The sequence below is a fragment of the Apus apus genome, chromosome 1, assembly GCF_020740795.1.
Source record: "Apus apus isolate bApuApu2 chromosome 1, bApuApu2.pri.cur, whole genome shotgun sequence".
Classification (NCBI taxonomy): domain Eukaryota; kingdom Metazoa; phylum Chordata; class Aves; order Apodiformes; family Apodidae; genus Apus; species Apus apus.
Window position 1 is genome coordinate 143,037,481 of NC_067282.1, and position 17,632 is coordinate 143,055,112.

The 17,632-nt window shown below is 41.1% G+C and overlaps 2 protein-coding genes across 5 annotated transcripts in view; both read right to left on the minus strand.

The window, feature by feature from the left end:
* IPO8 (importin 8) overlaps positions 1 to 4,422 on the minus strand; it is a 48,565-nt gene extending 44,143 nt beyond the window's left edge. The window contains exon 1 of the mRNA XM_051616188.1: positions 4,191 to 4,422. Within this exon, the coding sequence (XP_051472148.1) occupies positions 4,191 to 4,274 (84 nt within the window). The 5' untranslated portion in view covers positions 4,275 to 4,422. The remainder of the gene's footprint in view (positions 1 to 4,190) is intronic.
* A 7,850-nt stretch (positions 4,423 to 12,272) lies between these two features.
* Positions 12,273 to 17,632, minus strand: part of CAPRIN2 (caprin family member 2) — a 35,549-nt gene continuing 30,189 nt past the window's right edge. For 3 of the 4 annotated variants that reach the window (XM_051640154.1, XM_051640161.1, XM_051640145.1), the window contains 4 exons: positions 16,644 to 16,829; positions 15,390 to 15,490; positions 14,584 to 14,650; positions 12,273 to 13,191 (listed from right to left, as the gene is read on the minus strand). In XM_051640154.1, the coding sequence (XP_051496114.1) occupies positions 12,623 to 13,191; positions 14,584 to 14,650; positions 15,390 to 15,490; positions 16,644 to 16,829 (923 nt within the window). In that variant the 3' untranslated portion in view covers positions 12,273 to 12,622. The remainder of the gene's footprint in view (positions 13,192 to 14,583; positions 14,651 to 15,389; positions 15,491 to 16,643; positions 16,830 to 17,632) is intronic. The other variant, XM_051640137.1, reaches the window with a different exon arrangement.

The following is a 17,632-nucleotide window of genomic DNA, read 5'->3' on the forward strand; positions in this document are numbered from 1 at the left end:
TACCAAGTTCTATTTTCTGTTTGCTATGTGCTTACTTAGAAATTTCATCAGTACTTGCCACACTAGAAAATATTTTTGCAGTTGTTAACTGTATTTTCTCTCTTGTTTTTTACATGGTCAGTCACAGAGAGTTGTTAAACTAGAACTCCAAAAGATATTCTCTTCTTTCCCTGTCTACAAGCAAAGGTATTATTTTGAGAAGGGAAAACACACAGTGTTTCCATCCACGGTGGAAATAAACATGTCTTAGAACCTATCTGAGCTTCTTTTTCCTCGTGGGTTCTGCTGCCAAATTCATCCAGTCCCAAACTCTTCTTCCTCAAAACATCTAATTATGCAAGTCGACTTCCTCATCAAATTGGTCTTCAATACAAATAACTGAGATTCCTTCCTCTAGGTAACATGAGGCACTCATTGTCACTTTCAGAGAGGCCTTAAGATCCCTGCATACTAGGGCAGCCAGCTCAGCAAAGATTTGGAAGATACAGGAGGAAGTCCAGCATTATTCTGGACTTATGCTTTTGGGCGATTTTCTCACACTTCTTTTTCTTCTTCAAGCACTGCTATGCAGTTCCTGTCAAAGCCAAATGCTGCAATTCCTTCTCAACATTTAAACAAACAGCTGCATTTCTGCAATTGCGTTCTTATTTTTCCCTTTGTTACAGGGCAAAGAAATATATTACAGCAGGCTGAGCTAAAGAAGATTAATGTGTAAAAACTGTTCAGTAAACCTATCTGAATTGGAATCAGAATGTCTTCGTAAGTTCACATCATCAGACAGTATATTCCACAGCAGTGGACAGCATTCTCCAAAAACTGGCACATGAAAGCAATATTTAGCCATTAAAAAAATATTTAAAATTAAACACTGCAAAAGTCCCTAAAGTCTGCGAGAAAGACGTAACAAGAGTAACAGCACAGAAGAGATATCAAATAAAAAAGGTGTCCAGAAAATGGGTATCTTTCTTGGTTTAATTGACTGTTCTAGTAAGTACAGTGTGATTGATAAATATGACCATAAAGAGATTATGATGTGATAGAGCTAAAGAAAAAAAAAATGGAGGGGGCGGGGGTGAGAAAAAGAGGGGGATGGAAAGACGTGTACACTAAGAAAATCAACAAGCTAAAAGGGAAATGACAGCAGTAACGTGACAGAGATTACTGACCTAGCAGGAAACTACTGCTCTAGTTTATCAAAAGTCAGATGTCAAAGAAATCCCACACTTATATTTGTGTTCGGGTCACTGAGAGAAGTGAAGTTTGTTGACGATTCAAAAGTAGCATGCATCATCCAAGGAGAAAGATCAGAAAAAGCCTACAAAGAACTGAGTGAGCTTTAGAACTGCACCAACAAAAATGGAGTGGGCTAACAGGACAAAGTGCATGGTCATGCACCTAAGGATAATAGGAATTTCTCCTAAAAGGTTGAAGAGGTTTCCTAGTGAGGAACAACCATAGGAAAAACAGAGCTGAGTGTATTAAGTCGTAAGTAATATGTAGACACTGGACATGAAAAAGATAATTGCAGTTTTAGGATGTATCAAGAGAGGTATTAGTGGCATTAAGTGTGAGACTTTCTGGAAAGCTGCAAACCCAAACGACCAGATTGTACAAGAAAGATTAATTTAAAGAGAAAGAAGTGCAGAGAAAAGCTGTGCTCTCCTATTATTAGATTTCATAACGTCAGTTTCATGATAAGGCAAAGGAAATATAGTGTTGAGGCCAGAAGAGGAGGCTGGTATGGATCAGCCTTCGAAAAATGTCAGAGAGGGCACTAAGTAAAAAATATTCTAGTTAAGAAGTAAGATCGGCACAAATGGATATAAAGGGACCATAAACTAATTTCAGCTGGAAACCAATACTTGTTTTATCCGCAGGAAGAAGAAAATTCACAAACAGCCTTCTAATAAGAATAATAAGGGTAAAAAAAAACCCCTCGATTCCATTTCTAAATGCAATTAAATGATAATCCAGAAGGCAGACAAAACTTCATTGATTTAGCTCTGTCTTTACCTAGGTGCATGAACACATGGAAGAGAAAGAGGCATTTTCAAACCTGCTGAGACTTTTTACAGGTAGGTAAGCTTTGATTTATTTTAACTCAATTCCCCACACTCCACCCTGTAAGCAAATTATGGACCTGAGACTATCATGGCATCGTTCTAAAGGACTTTGTATTGATAGAGGCAATGAGGTGCTTACAGAGAGGTGCTCCATTGGTGGACTAGCAGGATTTATACTCTCTGGGAAGCTCCTGTTGCTACCTGGATTCAAACTTGAAAGCAAATGTACACAGCAGGTGGGCTAACACAGGAGAAGTTTTCTACCTCAGTATCCACTAGTGAGTTATCAGGAGCATCACTTCAGCTATTGCCCAGAATAAAGGTGCCCCCTGCTCTGTTTGGCCAACTATTATATTACCACTTCAAGTACTGATTGTTGGAGGGTTTTCTGTTTGGTTGGTGGATTAGTTGCTTTGCTTGAACAAGATAAAATGGCAAAACAGCATCTGGCTTCCAGTACTTGCGGGAACACAGTGACATGGCAACGCTATCATTAGATACATGGGAGTTTGATGTGTGGCTTTGAAGTCTTGCTTCAAAAGCACTGAAAGGCTTCAAGATGTCAAAGGCCCATGTTAAGAGACATTCCTCAGAAGCACTTTTGTTCCACTCATCGAAAGAGTCACATCAAATCCAGCACTGCATCAGTACATTATGACAGTCAGATACATCGTGCTTCACTTAGGAACAGGAATCCCATACAACAGGTATCTTAATTTCAAGATTTATTCTTTATAATAATTAGATAAAATAGGTTGGCTATTTTAAAATAAAAATCTGTATCACAATCTGCTCCAATAAACACACCTGCACTCTTGAATCTAAAATCTGTGTCTTTCATGAGAATCGCATTACCCATTACCAAACATTTTACAGATCTGAATCTTAAAATATTTTCAAAACTTTTCCTGAGCTTCACAGCACTTATTGGTGATGTTAAAAGGACAGCATGAGGAGCAGGACCCAGGAATCCAGACAGCTGCCTTTGTTCTGAGCCTGCCAAACATGCAGCACTTTAATACTGTAGTTTTGACCCCTGTGCAACAGGCTGCTTACAAATATAATTTATATTTCCCACTCAGCCCTTTTATCCCCAGTAGGGGATAGAAACAGGTACGGATCAACTTTCTGGGTAACTATGCCAAACAAAGAAAAAAGTTTTGCACTTTTATCTCACTATTGCTTAGAGGATTCTCAATGTCCAGCACTTAATCCACTGATTTACTAAGGGAACTTGCCAACTACTACGGCAAGGATTAGCTATACAAGGAGTTTTAAGTTGCCTAAATAGAAAATTAAGCTGGAGTAGCAATCCTGAAGCAACAGTAAATCCTGACAGCCAATTCCCATTGATCGTTTTGTTGACACACCAACACAGTCAAGAAACCAAGACCTCCAACAGAACCGATCAAACAGTCCATCGAAGCAAAGCGGTTAAACCTTTATTAACGTTGTGCAAAGGAGCCTTCATTTTCAAACGCCCAAACCGAGCCTGTGCTCACAGTCTGGATCCAGGGCACGCTGCCGCTACGGGAACCCTGGGAGGAGGCTATAACCAAATACTACCCGCAAGAATCTCACGTGCCTTTCTCCGAGTTTTACCGGCCGGCTGCCGAAGGGGACAAAACGAGTCCCCAGGCGTCCCTGCCACCGAACATCTGTGGAAGCGAGGGAGAGAGCGGAGCAGCGCGGAGCTCCGCGTCCTGCCCCCGGCACCGAACGCGGCGGCTTCGTGGATTCCCGCACTCCCCTCCCGCACCTCCTCCTCCCGGAGCCACAAAACCGCAGAGGAGACCCGAGCGCGGGCAGCGACCCCGCCGGGCACAGACCGGCTCTGCCCCCGCCACCCGCAGGCTCCGAGCGCCGCCGGGCCCCGCAGCGACACTGCCCGCCCGGGGGTCCCGGCGGCCGCCCCGGCCCGCCCCGGCCCGGCGGTGACAGCGGCGCGGCAGGGCCCGCCCGGGCGCGGTGCGGGGCCCAGGCTGAGGAGCGGGGCGGGCGGTCCCGGCGGGGGTCGGGGCGCACAGCGAGCCCCCCGCAGCCCCTGCCGGCGGGGCCCGGCGGCCCCGTGCCGCGCGGGGCGGGGCAGGGTGCGGCGGGTCCCGGCCGGGCCACCCGCCTCCTCACCTGGTTGAGCTCGTTCTCGGCGGCGATGCGCAGCTTGGGGTCTATGGTGCCCTTCAGCGCCTGGATGATCCTGTTGGGATCCATCCTGCCCTCCCCTCGCCGGCCGGCGACGCTTCCCCGGGGCGAGAGGCGGCAGAGGAGCCGGCGCCGCTAGCGCGGCCGCCCCCCCGCGCCACAGGCCCAGGCCCGCGTCCCCCGCGGCCCCCGGCCCCGCGCCGCAGCCATGCACCGGTTTGCGACAGCGGGGGATCGGGAAGCGGGCACTGCTTTACGGCCGCAGCGCCTCCTTCTGGCTTACGCGCAGAGGGCGGCGAGAGGTGGCCGCCATCTTGTTGTACGGCTGAGAGTCAGCCGGCAAGGGCCGGCCGCGGGCAGGGTGCGGGGGCGGCCATGTCGCGGTACGGACGGCAGGCGGTGGGTCCCGCCGCTGTGCTCAGGGTGCGTGTGCGGCTGCCGGGCTGCGGGCGCTGCCTCTGGGGGCTCCGGCCCCCTGCTCCCCTCCTTGCTGGAGACGGCACACTGTGGCTGCCAGGGCGAGGGGGCAGCCGGGGCCCCGGTCCCACGGGCCTGGGGCTCTCCCGGCCCCGCGGCGCTGTCTCCGCCAGCCCCTGCTTGCGCTGCGCTTCAAGCGCGCTGTCGTTCTCCCCCTGACTGCTTCCTCGCTCCTTCCTCCAGCAGCTTCCCAGCAGCGTGTGCTGCCCTGCGGCCCGGAACGAGAGGGAGAGCACCGGAACGGAGCGGTGGGCCGGCAGGGGCTTCACCCGGGTACCCTGGCACCTCGGAGGCGGGGGCAGCTGGACAAGAGGGGCTGGGAACACGCAGGAAGGCACGGGGGGAGGTTGCTGCAACGCGCGGTCGTGACACGCAGCATCGTTCCTGATAACGCTCCTAAGGGCGTTTCTTTGTGATACTTGGCCTCATCATTATGTACATCAGCAGAGCCTGAAAATGGTTTGCCTTATCTTAATAGTGTTTGCGTCTGGAAGTGGGTTGAAGGTGCTCACCACTCAGGTCGTCAGGAACGTACATAAACGCCGCTTCTTGCTGCAACCCTTTGCCCCAGGGTGATGCTTCCACCTGTCCTGTTTTTCCTCTTCAATCCTAGAACATGCAAGTGAGCCAAAGGAAAATTTGAACAACCATGCAGGTGTAAGATGACTATCAAAGGTGCAGTTCACAGACCAACAGCACACCAGAAAAAACCTCATGACTAATACAACCTTAGTGAGCCAAATCCTTCAGCTACTTCTGCAGGTGATGCTTTACATAACACTTATAAACCAGAGACATGTTATAAACTGGTAGAAAGAACAAAAAGACTATTTGCTGTGTTTTGGGAATGAAACAAGGGCACTTACAAAACCATCCCAGTATATATATGCTTAAAGAATACAATTGGACAATGTCATTTGTTCCTTGTAATTACAGTATCTAGTTATTTATTGTTGCTAGTCCTCAGTTAAGAAAACAGCAGTACTTCCCTCAACTTGCATATTACCTGACCTGTACACAAGAATACTCTTCTTAACACTACTGAATGCACAGGAGTGCCATTTATGGTAGGGATACCCTTCTCTAACCTGTATAGTTAAGGCTTGCCACAACATCTTTACTGCCACTACATAAGTTCCTAAATTGTTTACAAATAAAATGTTACAGCAGCTAATACTGTAATGATTTCTTACCAAAAAAACTTGTCTCTTAATAGGTTTGCCTGCAATTAAAAAAGAATCTAAGTGTAAAAATGAGTTACACCTACCTAGCATTTGGAGATGGTGCACTCTTGTGGTTTTCATCACTTGAAGTAGTGCAGAAAACCTGATCATTACCACTCCAGAACAGTTCTTCCTGTTCTTTGGTAACGCAGCACAGCAGCTAGCCAGAAATTGTAAGTACTTTCATTTCCCTTTTCATCTCTTCCTAGAAACAGGCAAGAGTATGTTCAGTAATCATAAAATATAAACAAAACCAATCTAAGTGTAAAAAGTATGTATTGTTAACTATAAGATAATTCTTTGTCAGTTTTCCATTTTGGTTAAGATAGTAAATAAGACCAGTCCAATGAAAACTGCCCATTTTAAAGATCTTGGATCAGGTACGTACTCAAACCAAATTACGTCAAAGGATTCGTGCTGTTGTACCTCTACTTCATTTTCCAAACTGGCATGTTATAGACAGTTTAAAAGCGGTTCTACTTCACTGTGTTTCTGTGTGTTCATTGTGGTAGGAGAACTTAAAACTTACAAAATGTATTTGTTGAAGGACTTCAGTCTTGCAGAGTTGATTATATAAAGCATATAAGAAAAACATGCTTCAAAGAGATTTTAATATCTCCCTAATTTTTTTTTTCAAAATTTTATTGCACTGTATTTAAAATGGCTCTTTCAACACACAGCATTCACTAAAAAATAAGTGGAAAAGATTTCACACCTGACGTTTTGATTTTAAGACCTGCTTTTTGTACACACAACCATCAATTGTGTGTACGCAAGCTCTACATAAAGTAACATCCAGTTCAACAGTGCTTATTGCTTTTGCAATATGTCAGCAGTGATTTCGTTGTGGTAGTATTGTTGCAAGCATTTTAGTCTACCTATCCCTCTGGGTTTGATGTATGCCTGATACTTTTTTCTGGAAAACATGAACCTCCATTGATACCATTGCCTATGTAATTCTAAAAATAGGCCTAGTCATTAATTGAAACATTTTTATGTAACTTCAAAAAACTTCAGGATGAAAGGAAATACTTATAAACAAGAATCAGGATGCCTTTTTCTTAGAAAAAAGTTTGTTAATAATTTTGGGCTTCATCGACCTTCAAAAGAACGGATCCGGAACTGAATTAGAATGAAAAACAAAACCAAAACCACCACCAAACTGTGTTGCTATGCTGCAAAATAAAAGAATCTGAGGTAAAAGTCTGAGATTTTCTTGTTATCTAAAAGCACTGGTGACAGAAGACCCAGTCTGAAAGAGACAAATGACATACAAAGAAAGTTAAAACAAGTACATGAAATCCAAGTTGCACCAGCATGCAACTACAGAAAAAAGGATGAGAATTAAAGGGAGGTGGGGGAATATGGGAAAGCAAAGATTTTTTTTAAAACCTCCAAAATTCTCCAGGTGTGCAATAACAACAGTTCTATGAAGTACTTAGAACAAGCAAACATATTTAAAAACACAGTTGCTGAAACCAAGGATTCTTAAAGCAATGTAAGTGACTTCAACAAAAATAAGACCAAGTTTCTGGCAGAGTTGTTATCAAGATAACTTGAAGTTTAAGAACTTTGGGAGCTGGAGAAAGACTGGAAAACCCCTACATATTGCAGGTTGCTTAGAATTAGTCCTCTGACTTTGGGTTGTTTTGAAATGCAGGTAGCGTTTTAGCTGAACGCCGTGCCACACACTTTCTGCTGCATAGAACAACTGCTCCATTAACACACCAACCAAGTTCCTTTCAGATAGCAGCTGGTTGTAAGTTGCAGTTAATAAGAGATACTCCTGGAAAAGTATGAGAAAGAAGACAATGATCCTCTGTGTGATGTGCTACAAGGTAGAAGTAATCCACTGTTTTCAAAATAGGTTTTACTTCATTGTAGTAAATGAATGACAAAGTGATTGGATCCATACTTAGCATAAAGCCTTCATTCAATATCAACCACAGCCTGTACTCATCTAAGGCCCAAGCAGCCTAAAAGCTGTATGAACCAGTACCCTCTAGCCAAATTAGTCCTTCGTTATACTGTTTTTTCAAGTACAACACCACCTGGAAATGCTCAGTCAGCAGATACAGATTCATAAACTTTTTCATTCTTAACAGAATTGTTTATAGTTGGGAGACAAAACACAAAATTAAGTTAAATCAGACTTGTGAACAAGTGTATACCTACAGTTAACTCATTTTTACCTGGTTATGGTACAGCAGAATACACAACAGACTTCTCATCTCCTCCACAAGTCTTTCAAACTTCATTTTCTCAAAAAACACATACAGATTTGCTAAAGAGCTAGCAAGGATGATCTGCAGCAGATACATGTATGCCAGGCCTCTAGACAAGACTTATCAGAGTTGAAATTCTAAACCCATTGCCCCCACTGATTGTTTTGTCAGAGCAGCTGTAGGTAATACACAGCAGTCAGGGAGGAAAAGGTATGTGAACTTAACCAGCGCAACAGAACAGGGACATTGTTTGCACCACTGCTCTAGCCTGCAGGATGGAGGTTTCCTTAGTTGCAGAACATTCATGACAATTCTGGTACATCATTCATAGTCTCCTCTCACTTTCACAACCTGGAAAAAACACAAAAGTCACAAGTCCATTAATATTTTGAAAACCCTTTGTCACAGTTGAACCCTATGAGTAAGCAGCTCAGCACCACACAGGTGCTCACTCCCTCCTTCCCAGTAGGGTGAAGGAGAGTACTGGAAGGGCAAAAGTGTGAAAACTTGTAGGTTGAGGTAAAAACAGTTTAATAACTAAAGCAGAAGCTGTGTGCACAAGCAAAGCAAAATTAATTCATTCACTACTTCCCATCAGCAGACAGGTGTTCAGCCATCCCCAGGAAATCAGGGCTCCATCACACCTAACAGTCACTTGGAATGTCAGATGCCCCAACTTGAACTTCCCCCCTTCTTCCCCCAGCCAGCATTGCTGAGCACATCACTTGGGGTATCCCTTTGGTCCAGTGGGGTCAGCAGTCTTAGCTGTGTCCCCTTCTCAACTTCTTGTGACCCACTCATTGTCAAAGCAGTGTGACAAACAGATGCAGCCTTGACACTGTAAGCACTGCTTAGTAACAGCTAAAGCATCCCTGTATTATCAAGTGTTTTGCTCACAAATTCAAAACACACCACCTTACCAACTTCTCTGATGAAAATTAAGTCTATCCCAGCCAAAATCAGTACACTCTCATTTCAGGGTTGTTCCAGTATTTCACTGAACTCAGAAGGAAATGGAAGTTGCCTCACTCCAAATAATTAAAAAAAATCCATTTCTTACCCTTGTAGCTCAACTTCTGCAGGCTGCACAAGATAACTGAACAGGAGAAAATTTAGGTTGTATCCAATTTGAATAGCAAAGACAACAATAGAAGATTAGCAGAACTTTGACACCCCTTTTTATGTTCTAATTAGACCTGATTATCATCCTTACATAGCTGAGGCATATTACCTAGTGCAACGATTCAAGCATCTTTAACAACTACCGAGGAAAAAAAAAAAGCATTGGCAGACAGTATTTACATGAAGTCTGTACCAGTTCCATCCCAAATATTTTCAAGTTGTGAAACTTACCTGTTAAATGCTTTGCCCAGAAGTAGAATATGGATCTAGGTCACTGAGATAGACAACTGCATTGGTAACTAATGCACTGTAACACTGAAGTACTTTGAGAAGCCTTCAAAAACAAGAATTAATCTAGAAGCACAGAGTATGAGGTATAGAGGTATCAATAGCCTAATGTTTCTCATTACAGGAAATCATATTAAGTCTTTTTTTTTTTTAGGTATTTTGAAGATGAGAATAGCAATTTTCTACCAGTCGATTTTAGTCAGCTATTGGTGTGGAAAACAGGTGCTTTGCTTGGTCTTTTTACAGTATTTTTATAAAAAAAATCGTGGCATTTAAGGTTCAGTACTAGCCTTTGGAATCACATCTAGTCTGAAAAGTATGACAGTACCAGTTCAATCACACTCACATTCCATTTTCTAAGAGGTCAGGTAGAGCTGTGATCATGGCTCTGATTAGAAGCACAGTAATTCAAGCCAGATAATTCTAGAAACCAATAGTTCTAAGAAGGTACTACGTGAGAAACCTGTAGGGTATAATTGATCATATTTTCAGTTACTTTATAGGAATTGTTCAAAATGTATTTTTTTAATAACAATTATCAGAGAAAAAAGACATTTTACTTTAAAGTACCTGGTAATGTAGACACTATCCCAATTCAGGAATAATAAAGATTTTATTACATTTTTAAAAGCCATCCATTATATGATTTATCATCAATTTTACTATGTAAGAATGTTATAATTATTAGATCTTATGTTTCATCCTATCTGCACTCTTCTAGCTGTGACAGTGTGTACTCCTTTACTTAGGAATTTAAAAATCCATCTTGGACAACCAGCTTTGTAATTGAGATGTTTACCTCAGGTATCTTAAATATTTGAAAACTACTTGAATAATATGAAAGCTAGAGATACTGGCAGATCCTGCAAAGCTTTTATGTAAGAAATAAGAGAAGTCTCAAAAGGGTCCACCAGGTTGTCCAGACTTGACTGAACTGGAGCATTAGAAAGCAACATGTGCTTTATGTATTCACAATCATCACATATGTGAGGTTGCCAAAGGCCAAACTTATCAGCAATGCTTTGAAGTACCTAGTAACTTGTTCTTAAAACTAAAGAAATTCATGTAAATACATATGATAAAACCAAGTAGGATAAGCTGCATGCTAAATGGAGACACCAGCAGTAGGAGAGTCCAAAGCACAAGGGATACCCTGCTACTATACACAGGAGAGGGCTATTTTACTTACTAATCCCTATGCAAGCAGCAAGGGAGAAGAGTAACTGGGTCAATGCTTTTAGGTGTCTAGCAATCTAGCTGCAGGTCTGTTAGAAAAGCAATGAAGTCTGCCCACAGCTGCAGTTATTGCAAGCTTATCAACTATGTTCCTCTATTAATATACAAGGAGAGTTAAACATTCTCAGAAAAGCATACTAGTTAAATTCCTGACACCCTCTATTGAGGGAGTTCTAGAAATAAAGCCTCCTAATTGGCTAAAGTCAGAATTAGCATGTTTAAAAAACACAAAATATTTAGTAGTCAAAACTTCAAATTTTTTGCCTGTGGTGGTACAAACTGGGTTCCTTAGAGCTTTATCCTTCCTAAACTTCTCATCTCAAAACTTGCCCAAGAAATTTAACTAAGACTTGAAGTAAAATCACCCTCCAAATCTATGACAAAAATATCTAAGCTCAAAATAAAACCAAGATCTTTATAGCAGTAACTTTAGGAAGTCGTGGCAGACAACTTGTTTTGGCATTTGCATGGTAACAGGGGAAACAGTTTAAAGGTGGCCATTGTAAAGCCAGTTACCAAGAAACAATGGCTTTATATGAGGTCTGCAGTATATGCCATTTCAGTTCTTACCTTAATGTAAATAAGCAGATTGCTGAACAGCTTTTACTAGTTCTAGTCTCATTTACCAGTCAGGCTTTTGCATTAACTACCCTAGTACACTGATAAAGTATTTCCTACTGCTAAAACAAATCATTGAGGCTTTTAGAAGTAGAAAAAGCTTGTGACCTACAGTAGTCTTATAGTACAAGCTTCCATTTTAAAAACTGAAATACTTTGTAGTATTTCATATGCTGCTGCTTAGACAAGGACATGTATATGACTCTTCAATTCTCAGGCCACAAGAGAGTGCTGAAGGCTGGTCACACTGCCTGTTACCTATAGGAAAGGCATTTCAGAAATGCTTCCTAGCATTTGTATTCAGTTTTGATTTAAAATGCAAGCAGCAGGCTTCAACTAAAAATACTAGGTTCCTCAGCAATCCTCTGAAAGAAAGAACTCACATTATAAGCCAATTCAAGTCTCATGGGGAAGCAAAACCATACGTATTTGGGTTTCACAAGGGTAAATTTTAAGATATGTTACAGCTGAGTAACAGTGTGAGTCAGCACTTCAAGGACTGTTTTGAAGTTTAAGAATTTCAGCTACATCACTACTGAAGGGCAGGTGATGTGACAAAGCTAGATTTTGATAGTATACACATTTAAAAGTAGTCCTAAAGAAGTATGTAGGCATTTCTCACTTCTAATTTCTTGACCGGTTGGTTAAAAAAGGAAGCAGGTATATAACTAAATGTTGAACTAATTTTCATCAAGGGAACACTAAGAATGGCAAAAAAGTACTATATAAACAAGTAATCCCATTTAAGCCATACAATTTCCCCTGAATTATGTAAACTTGAAGACCAGTTCTATGCAATAGCATGCATGTACACCCCACATGAGGAATAAGCTCAGTTTTATATATTTTAAAAACAAAGACCACTGGCAAGATTAATACTAAAATGCATATTAACTTGTTTTATTGAGGCACAACAAGGCATTGTGAATAGCCCATACTTGAGGCAATCAATAGTGTAGTAAGCTGGACATTAATACAGTTTAGGGTAAGTGCAAACAATATACATTCACAGCTTTACTAGCAAGGCTACATCACAACTGATAAAGTGCCAAATTAGTGCTGATTCAGTACCCCAACTCCATGATTTCACCTTGCACAACAGGACCATCATTTTCCCCAATAATGGAACCACATATCTTCTATAAAGTCAGTAGTAAGTGCAAAGCTAGTCCCACCCCCCTCCACCAAAGTGTTTGGAGCAGCTCTTTTGTAAACATCGCACTGGATTTTAGTCCTGATAAAGGAGGTATCCCGAAAAGGTGGAGTATTTCCAGCTGCTTCCATAGATGGCTCCCCGATGCAGACGCAACCAGATCTGATCTCCCTGGAACAGCTGCAGGACTGCATGGTTGCTAGCTGTTTCATGATCAGGAGCCCCATCATTTGCATATGCTGATACTAGGACCTCTTCATTCTTCATAAGATTCACATACAGGGGAACATTTACAGCCAGTTTCAGCATGTGGAAGATGAAGACATATGTACCATTCACTGGACAGTTGAACCTACCAAGCTGGATATCAAAAGTTTCTCCAAGGTTGTTCAGCAACAGATCAAACACAATTGGCTGGTCTAGAGTTCCAGGAGCCAAGTTAGATGTTCTAGCAGCTGAGAAAGCAACTCTCATCTGCTGTGGGAGCGGGTAGACATGCACTGGTAGTATGGTGGCAGCTTGGCTGGTCACTGGCACATCAACAGGGGTGATGCTGCGGGAGTCTCCCTGCCCAGAGTCCCCACTGTTGAAGGTTTCGTTGTCTCGTTCTGGACTGCTCACCTGAGAGGAATCACTCCACCCTGCTGTTAAAGATGATGAGCAACAACAAATAAATACTGTAACAGAAGCACACACTGAAACCTGCAGGCATAACCTTAAGCAGCAAGTGTATGGGCTTTGCAACAGGTTTGCCTTCCAGTTACAGGAAGTTGTCAAAGGAGAGAAGAGAACCCTGAAGCTGGTTCACATTCCCGACACTTGCATTCAGCAAAATGGATCACAGTAACTATGAATAATGACTTTTCATGCTTTGAAGTAGGTGAGCAGTAGCTCACAATAGCTGCAGTATTTACCACCCCATTCATTACCATAAAAAAGTATGCTAAATTCCAAGTGGAGATAAAATGTAAATGTAATTTCTGAAGAAACTGACAAAATTACTAAGATTAAAGTAGTTTAGTGTCCTTCAAGACCTGAAGTTTCACTTCAAGTTATCTCAATACTGTTGTTCTGGAATTGCATCATTAGTAGGTCATATCAACTTATGATGCTAGAATATTTAATATGAAGCACTATGATTTCTTATAAGCTTTCTGCACCCCACTCCCCAAAATGAAGCAGTTTCTTTTCAAATATCCCAGTTAAAAGGATCTAGAATGAAAACAATACATCTGAAAAATTTAAAGCAGTCACCCTCAAGTGGCAAACTATTGTTATTTCCACTGCAAAAGAACACACCTTATGCTATCAAAGCAACTTTTACTGGATATCTTAATGCTAATGAGTACTTCTGTCAACTGTTAACTCACCACCATATCTTTCTTTTAATTCTCTTCAAAGGATATTCTATGAGTCCTGGCAGAGAGAGGATGTGCTTTATGCTAACACTTTCCACATGCCATAATTTCCCTTTATTCTTCAAAGTAGCAATCTCACTTTTTACCTATAGCTGTAAGTCCAGCTTCTGCCAGCACATACAGTATAATTAAATCTTGTTTACAACTTCTCCAATTACATGTTATTTGTGCTTAGATCCAAACAGCTAGTCTTAGCTATTTCTTTAGGTTTTTCACTCTAGCATAGAAATACAGAGCAAAGCTGTATTCCCAAACTATTTTTCATAGAAAGTTACCTTGCAGAGTTTCCAGGATCTGAAAGCTTACCCAGAATAATGCAATAAAGAAAATAAATCCAAATGCAACATCAAAACCACTGTTTTCCTAGTGAGTTTATTTGTGAAGAAAATTCAGTAAGGTGCCATTGCATGTGATAACATCAAATTGAGCATAGTGAAACTAAATCTGCTGCTATGCAATGCTGTCTAAGAACAGTTCCTAAGCTTCCATGTACCTTGGTTAATTTATACCAAGCCTGATTTGTTTGATCAGTGATAGCAGTTTCTCAGTATTTACAGTAACACTCCAGTTCAGCATCTGCTGCACCCAAGTTCATATACATACCACTGGGAACCTTACCTCTTGAATTTGCTCGAGGCCCACTAGTTATCCCTCCCCTTTTATAGCACTGCTGGTAATTAACATCCTATGAAGTGATCAGAAGTATTAGTAAGATGGCTATAAGCAAATCTGAAAACAAAGAGAGCTAACAAATACATTATTTCATTTGCACAATTAATTCAAGCTCTAGCAGAGATAATGATGAAGCTCAGAATTAAGATGTAGATAAACAGCCTTATTTATGGAAAATTTATTTTCACAGTAGTTTGCATGAAATTAAAGAACTATTTCAATGCCAGCTGTAGCAAATTTGCTTCTAAACAACCCATTCAGTTCAGTTCATTAAGCAATATGTTAAGTCTCAGGTCTGACAGAAGTCCATGAGTCTATACAAAAGAATGCATTTCATTTCAAAGCTGAAGACCCATCTTCCCATCAGGAACCTTTGCTTTCTTGCATGTTTTTTGGATTTATTTTTTGCCTAACATTGTCAGTCATTCCATGTAGGAGTTTATTATTTTATACTACAGAAGCATTGAGAACCAATTTTATAATCCATAGTAAAACAGACTACACCCTATTTGGCATTTGTTTGCATTTCAGAGATTCCCTTCAGACTAAAATCAACCTGCCATACAGATGTTGTGTTTGAACTGACTTCCTATTCCAAGTGCTGTCTACCATCCCAAAAGAGAGTTTTGTCTAAGAAACAAAGATAACCTCCAGCTTGTAAGGAATAGTAGGATAATGAAAAGCTACAGTATTAGAAGACTTTGTTCCTGTACAGTGTTCAGGAAGCTACTGGAAGCAAAGCCGATACTCACCCTCTGAGAATATGGCATTCCAGCATAATCTCTACCAGGGAACTGCAGCTGGCCATAGCTGCCATTAGTTATTGAGGCCGAGCCTCTGTAAGCATCAAAACCTGTTCCAATAAAGTTAATTATTCAGTATTATTCATTGTTTGGTTCACAGTACAAGTCCAGAATACAACTAGAGCTCCCTTTTGACAATTATATGTCTATTAAGTTATGCAATTACATCTACTCCTTAATTCAGAGCAGAGTCTCACTCCTCCTGTAAAGAATGCATTTCTTTAGCTCCTCGGAACTACACACCATGGATTAATCAAAATTCATGTTTAAAAGAATTAGCATCAGACCTTAACGATTGTCTCTGATACTAATGGGACTTCATGTAACAGCGGAAAAGCTTGCTAAATTCAGAGACAGGACTTAACACAGAATTAAGAGATACTCTCTTTTGCTATTACAGATCCTTAACTATTACTGTTACACATTTAGATACTACTATTATAACCAGCCTCTTTAGCCAATACGTAGTAGCTATCTAAATGGAACTGCAAGCAATTCAGTATCAGACACTACCCAACTATCACAGACTAAGTGCTGTTTTACTTCATAGTGGGATAGGTCACAGCTACCAACAACCTTGACCTGCTATCTGCTTCAAGTCCATTTAAAGCTTTCTAGGGTACTTTGGCTAGCAGCAGAGCAGCAACTCATTTGCAGGGACCAAACAACCCTCCTTGTGAAACTCTTCTTTCTGGTATCAATCCAGAAGGGCTATCCACTACTGCCAAACTCCCCCATCCCAGTTTCTGCTGGTAATATTAAAATCAGTAGTACTAAGCACAGAGTATCTTGTCTGGGGCAAATACTGCAATAAAAAAAACTTGAGAAAATACCTGTTCAGAATGTTAGAGAGAGATGCAAAGAAAAAGAACGAAGGGGGTAAAATGTTAAGAATGATAGAAGAAATAGCAAGCAGAAAAGTCTGTATTATTCATTTAATAGTGTATTAGTAAAAGCTTCTACTTGCGTAATCCAAAAAGTTATGAAATTGCTCTGCCAGTTCACCTGACACCCAAAGTACAGGGACTACAAAAGTCAGAAGGAACTTCCTTAAATACAACAACATAAGATCACATTCTCTGCACATTGCTCTTCAAGTCTCACTTTAAGAAGCTTTATATAAAACCTAAATTTAATACCATGTTGTATTAAATCATGTTCTAGTGTTAGATTTGTTTAAGGTGATAGTAAATAAAGACATACCTTTGTATCCACCAGGGGAACGATATGAATTAGCCAGTGACCTTCCACCTCTTGCAGATCCTCTGACAGACCCACGACTGTTAAGGTAAGGCTGAGGGGGTCTGGGAATAACATTAGTCTGTGCTGGATAAAAGGCAAGGCTACCATTGCTAACAGGAACAGCTCCATCAGGTTGATAATTCACTGCTTAAAACAGAAGGTACAGATGAATTCAAAACTTGTAGAACTCTTAAGAAAGATACCACATCTAAAAGGGAAGCAGTTCATAGACAAATTAAGCTGCTCTGAAGATCCTGTTTTTGTGCTTCTTCATTACTCCAAGTTAAGTGGGGATGCTCCCCTTTGTTCTGTATGATGTAATTCTTATTGAGGTATACTGTAGATAGGCCAGGCTCAGTGTAAGCCTCTAATGCATTCAACTAGATTCAGCTGCATAAGTCACAACAAACTTGCTAGCAGCATCAAGAATATAAATAAGCTAGAATAAAATCAAACAACACCTGACTAAGAATTTTCACTTAGAACCACTCTTTTACTAGCAAGACCTCACTGGTCTATTGGATAAATTACATCATCTTGACTGTTGACATCCTTCAAAATAACTCAGTATTACCTAAATAAACAACTGTGAGAAATAGATACTTGGGTTCAGTCTCTTCAACAGATATTCCTACCACACATTATTAATCAGTTCAATCCCAAGTAACATGTGTTCAACACTTTTCACTCAGGGTGGTTTAGTGGTCAGCTTCAAACAGACTTTGGTCCTGTGGAAATACATTCATGGTTGCACACTTTTTATCAATCCAGAAGGCTTAAAACTGATCCAGAGAGACAATCTAAACCCCTTCTGAAGTCTGTGCAGTCATTCAAGATTAATAAAAAAATCATGATGTTGCATCAAAAAAGCTCTATAGAAGGCTGATAATCTACTCTGTGATGAGAAGGAGCATTCAAGCTAAACATGCTTTTCTGACTTAATTTGTTTC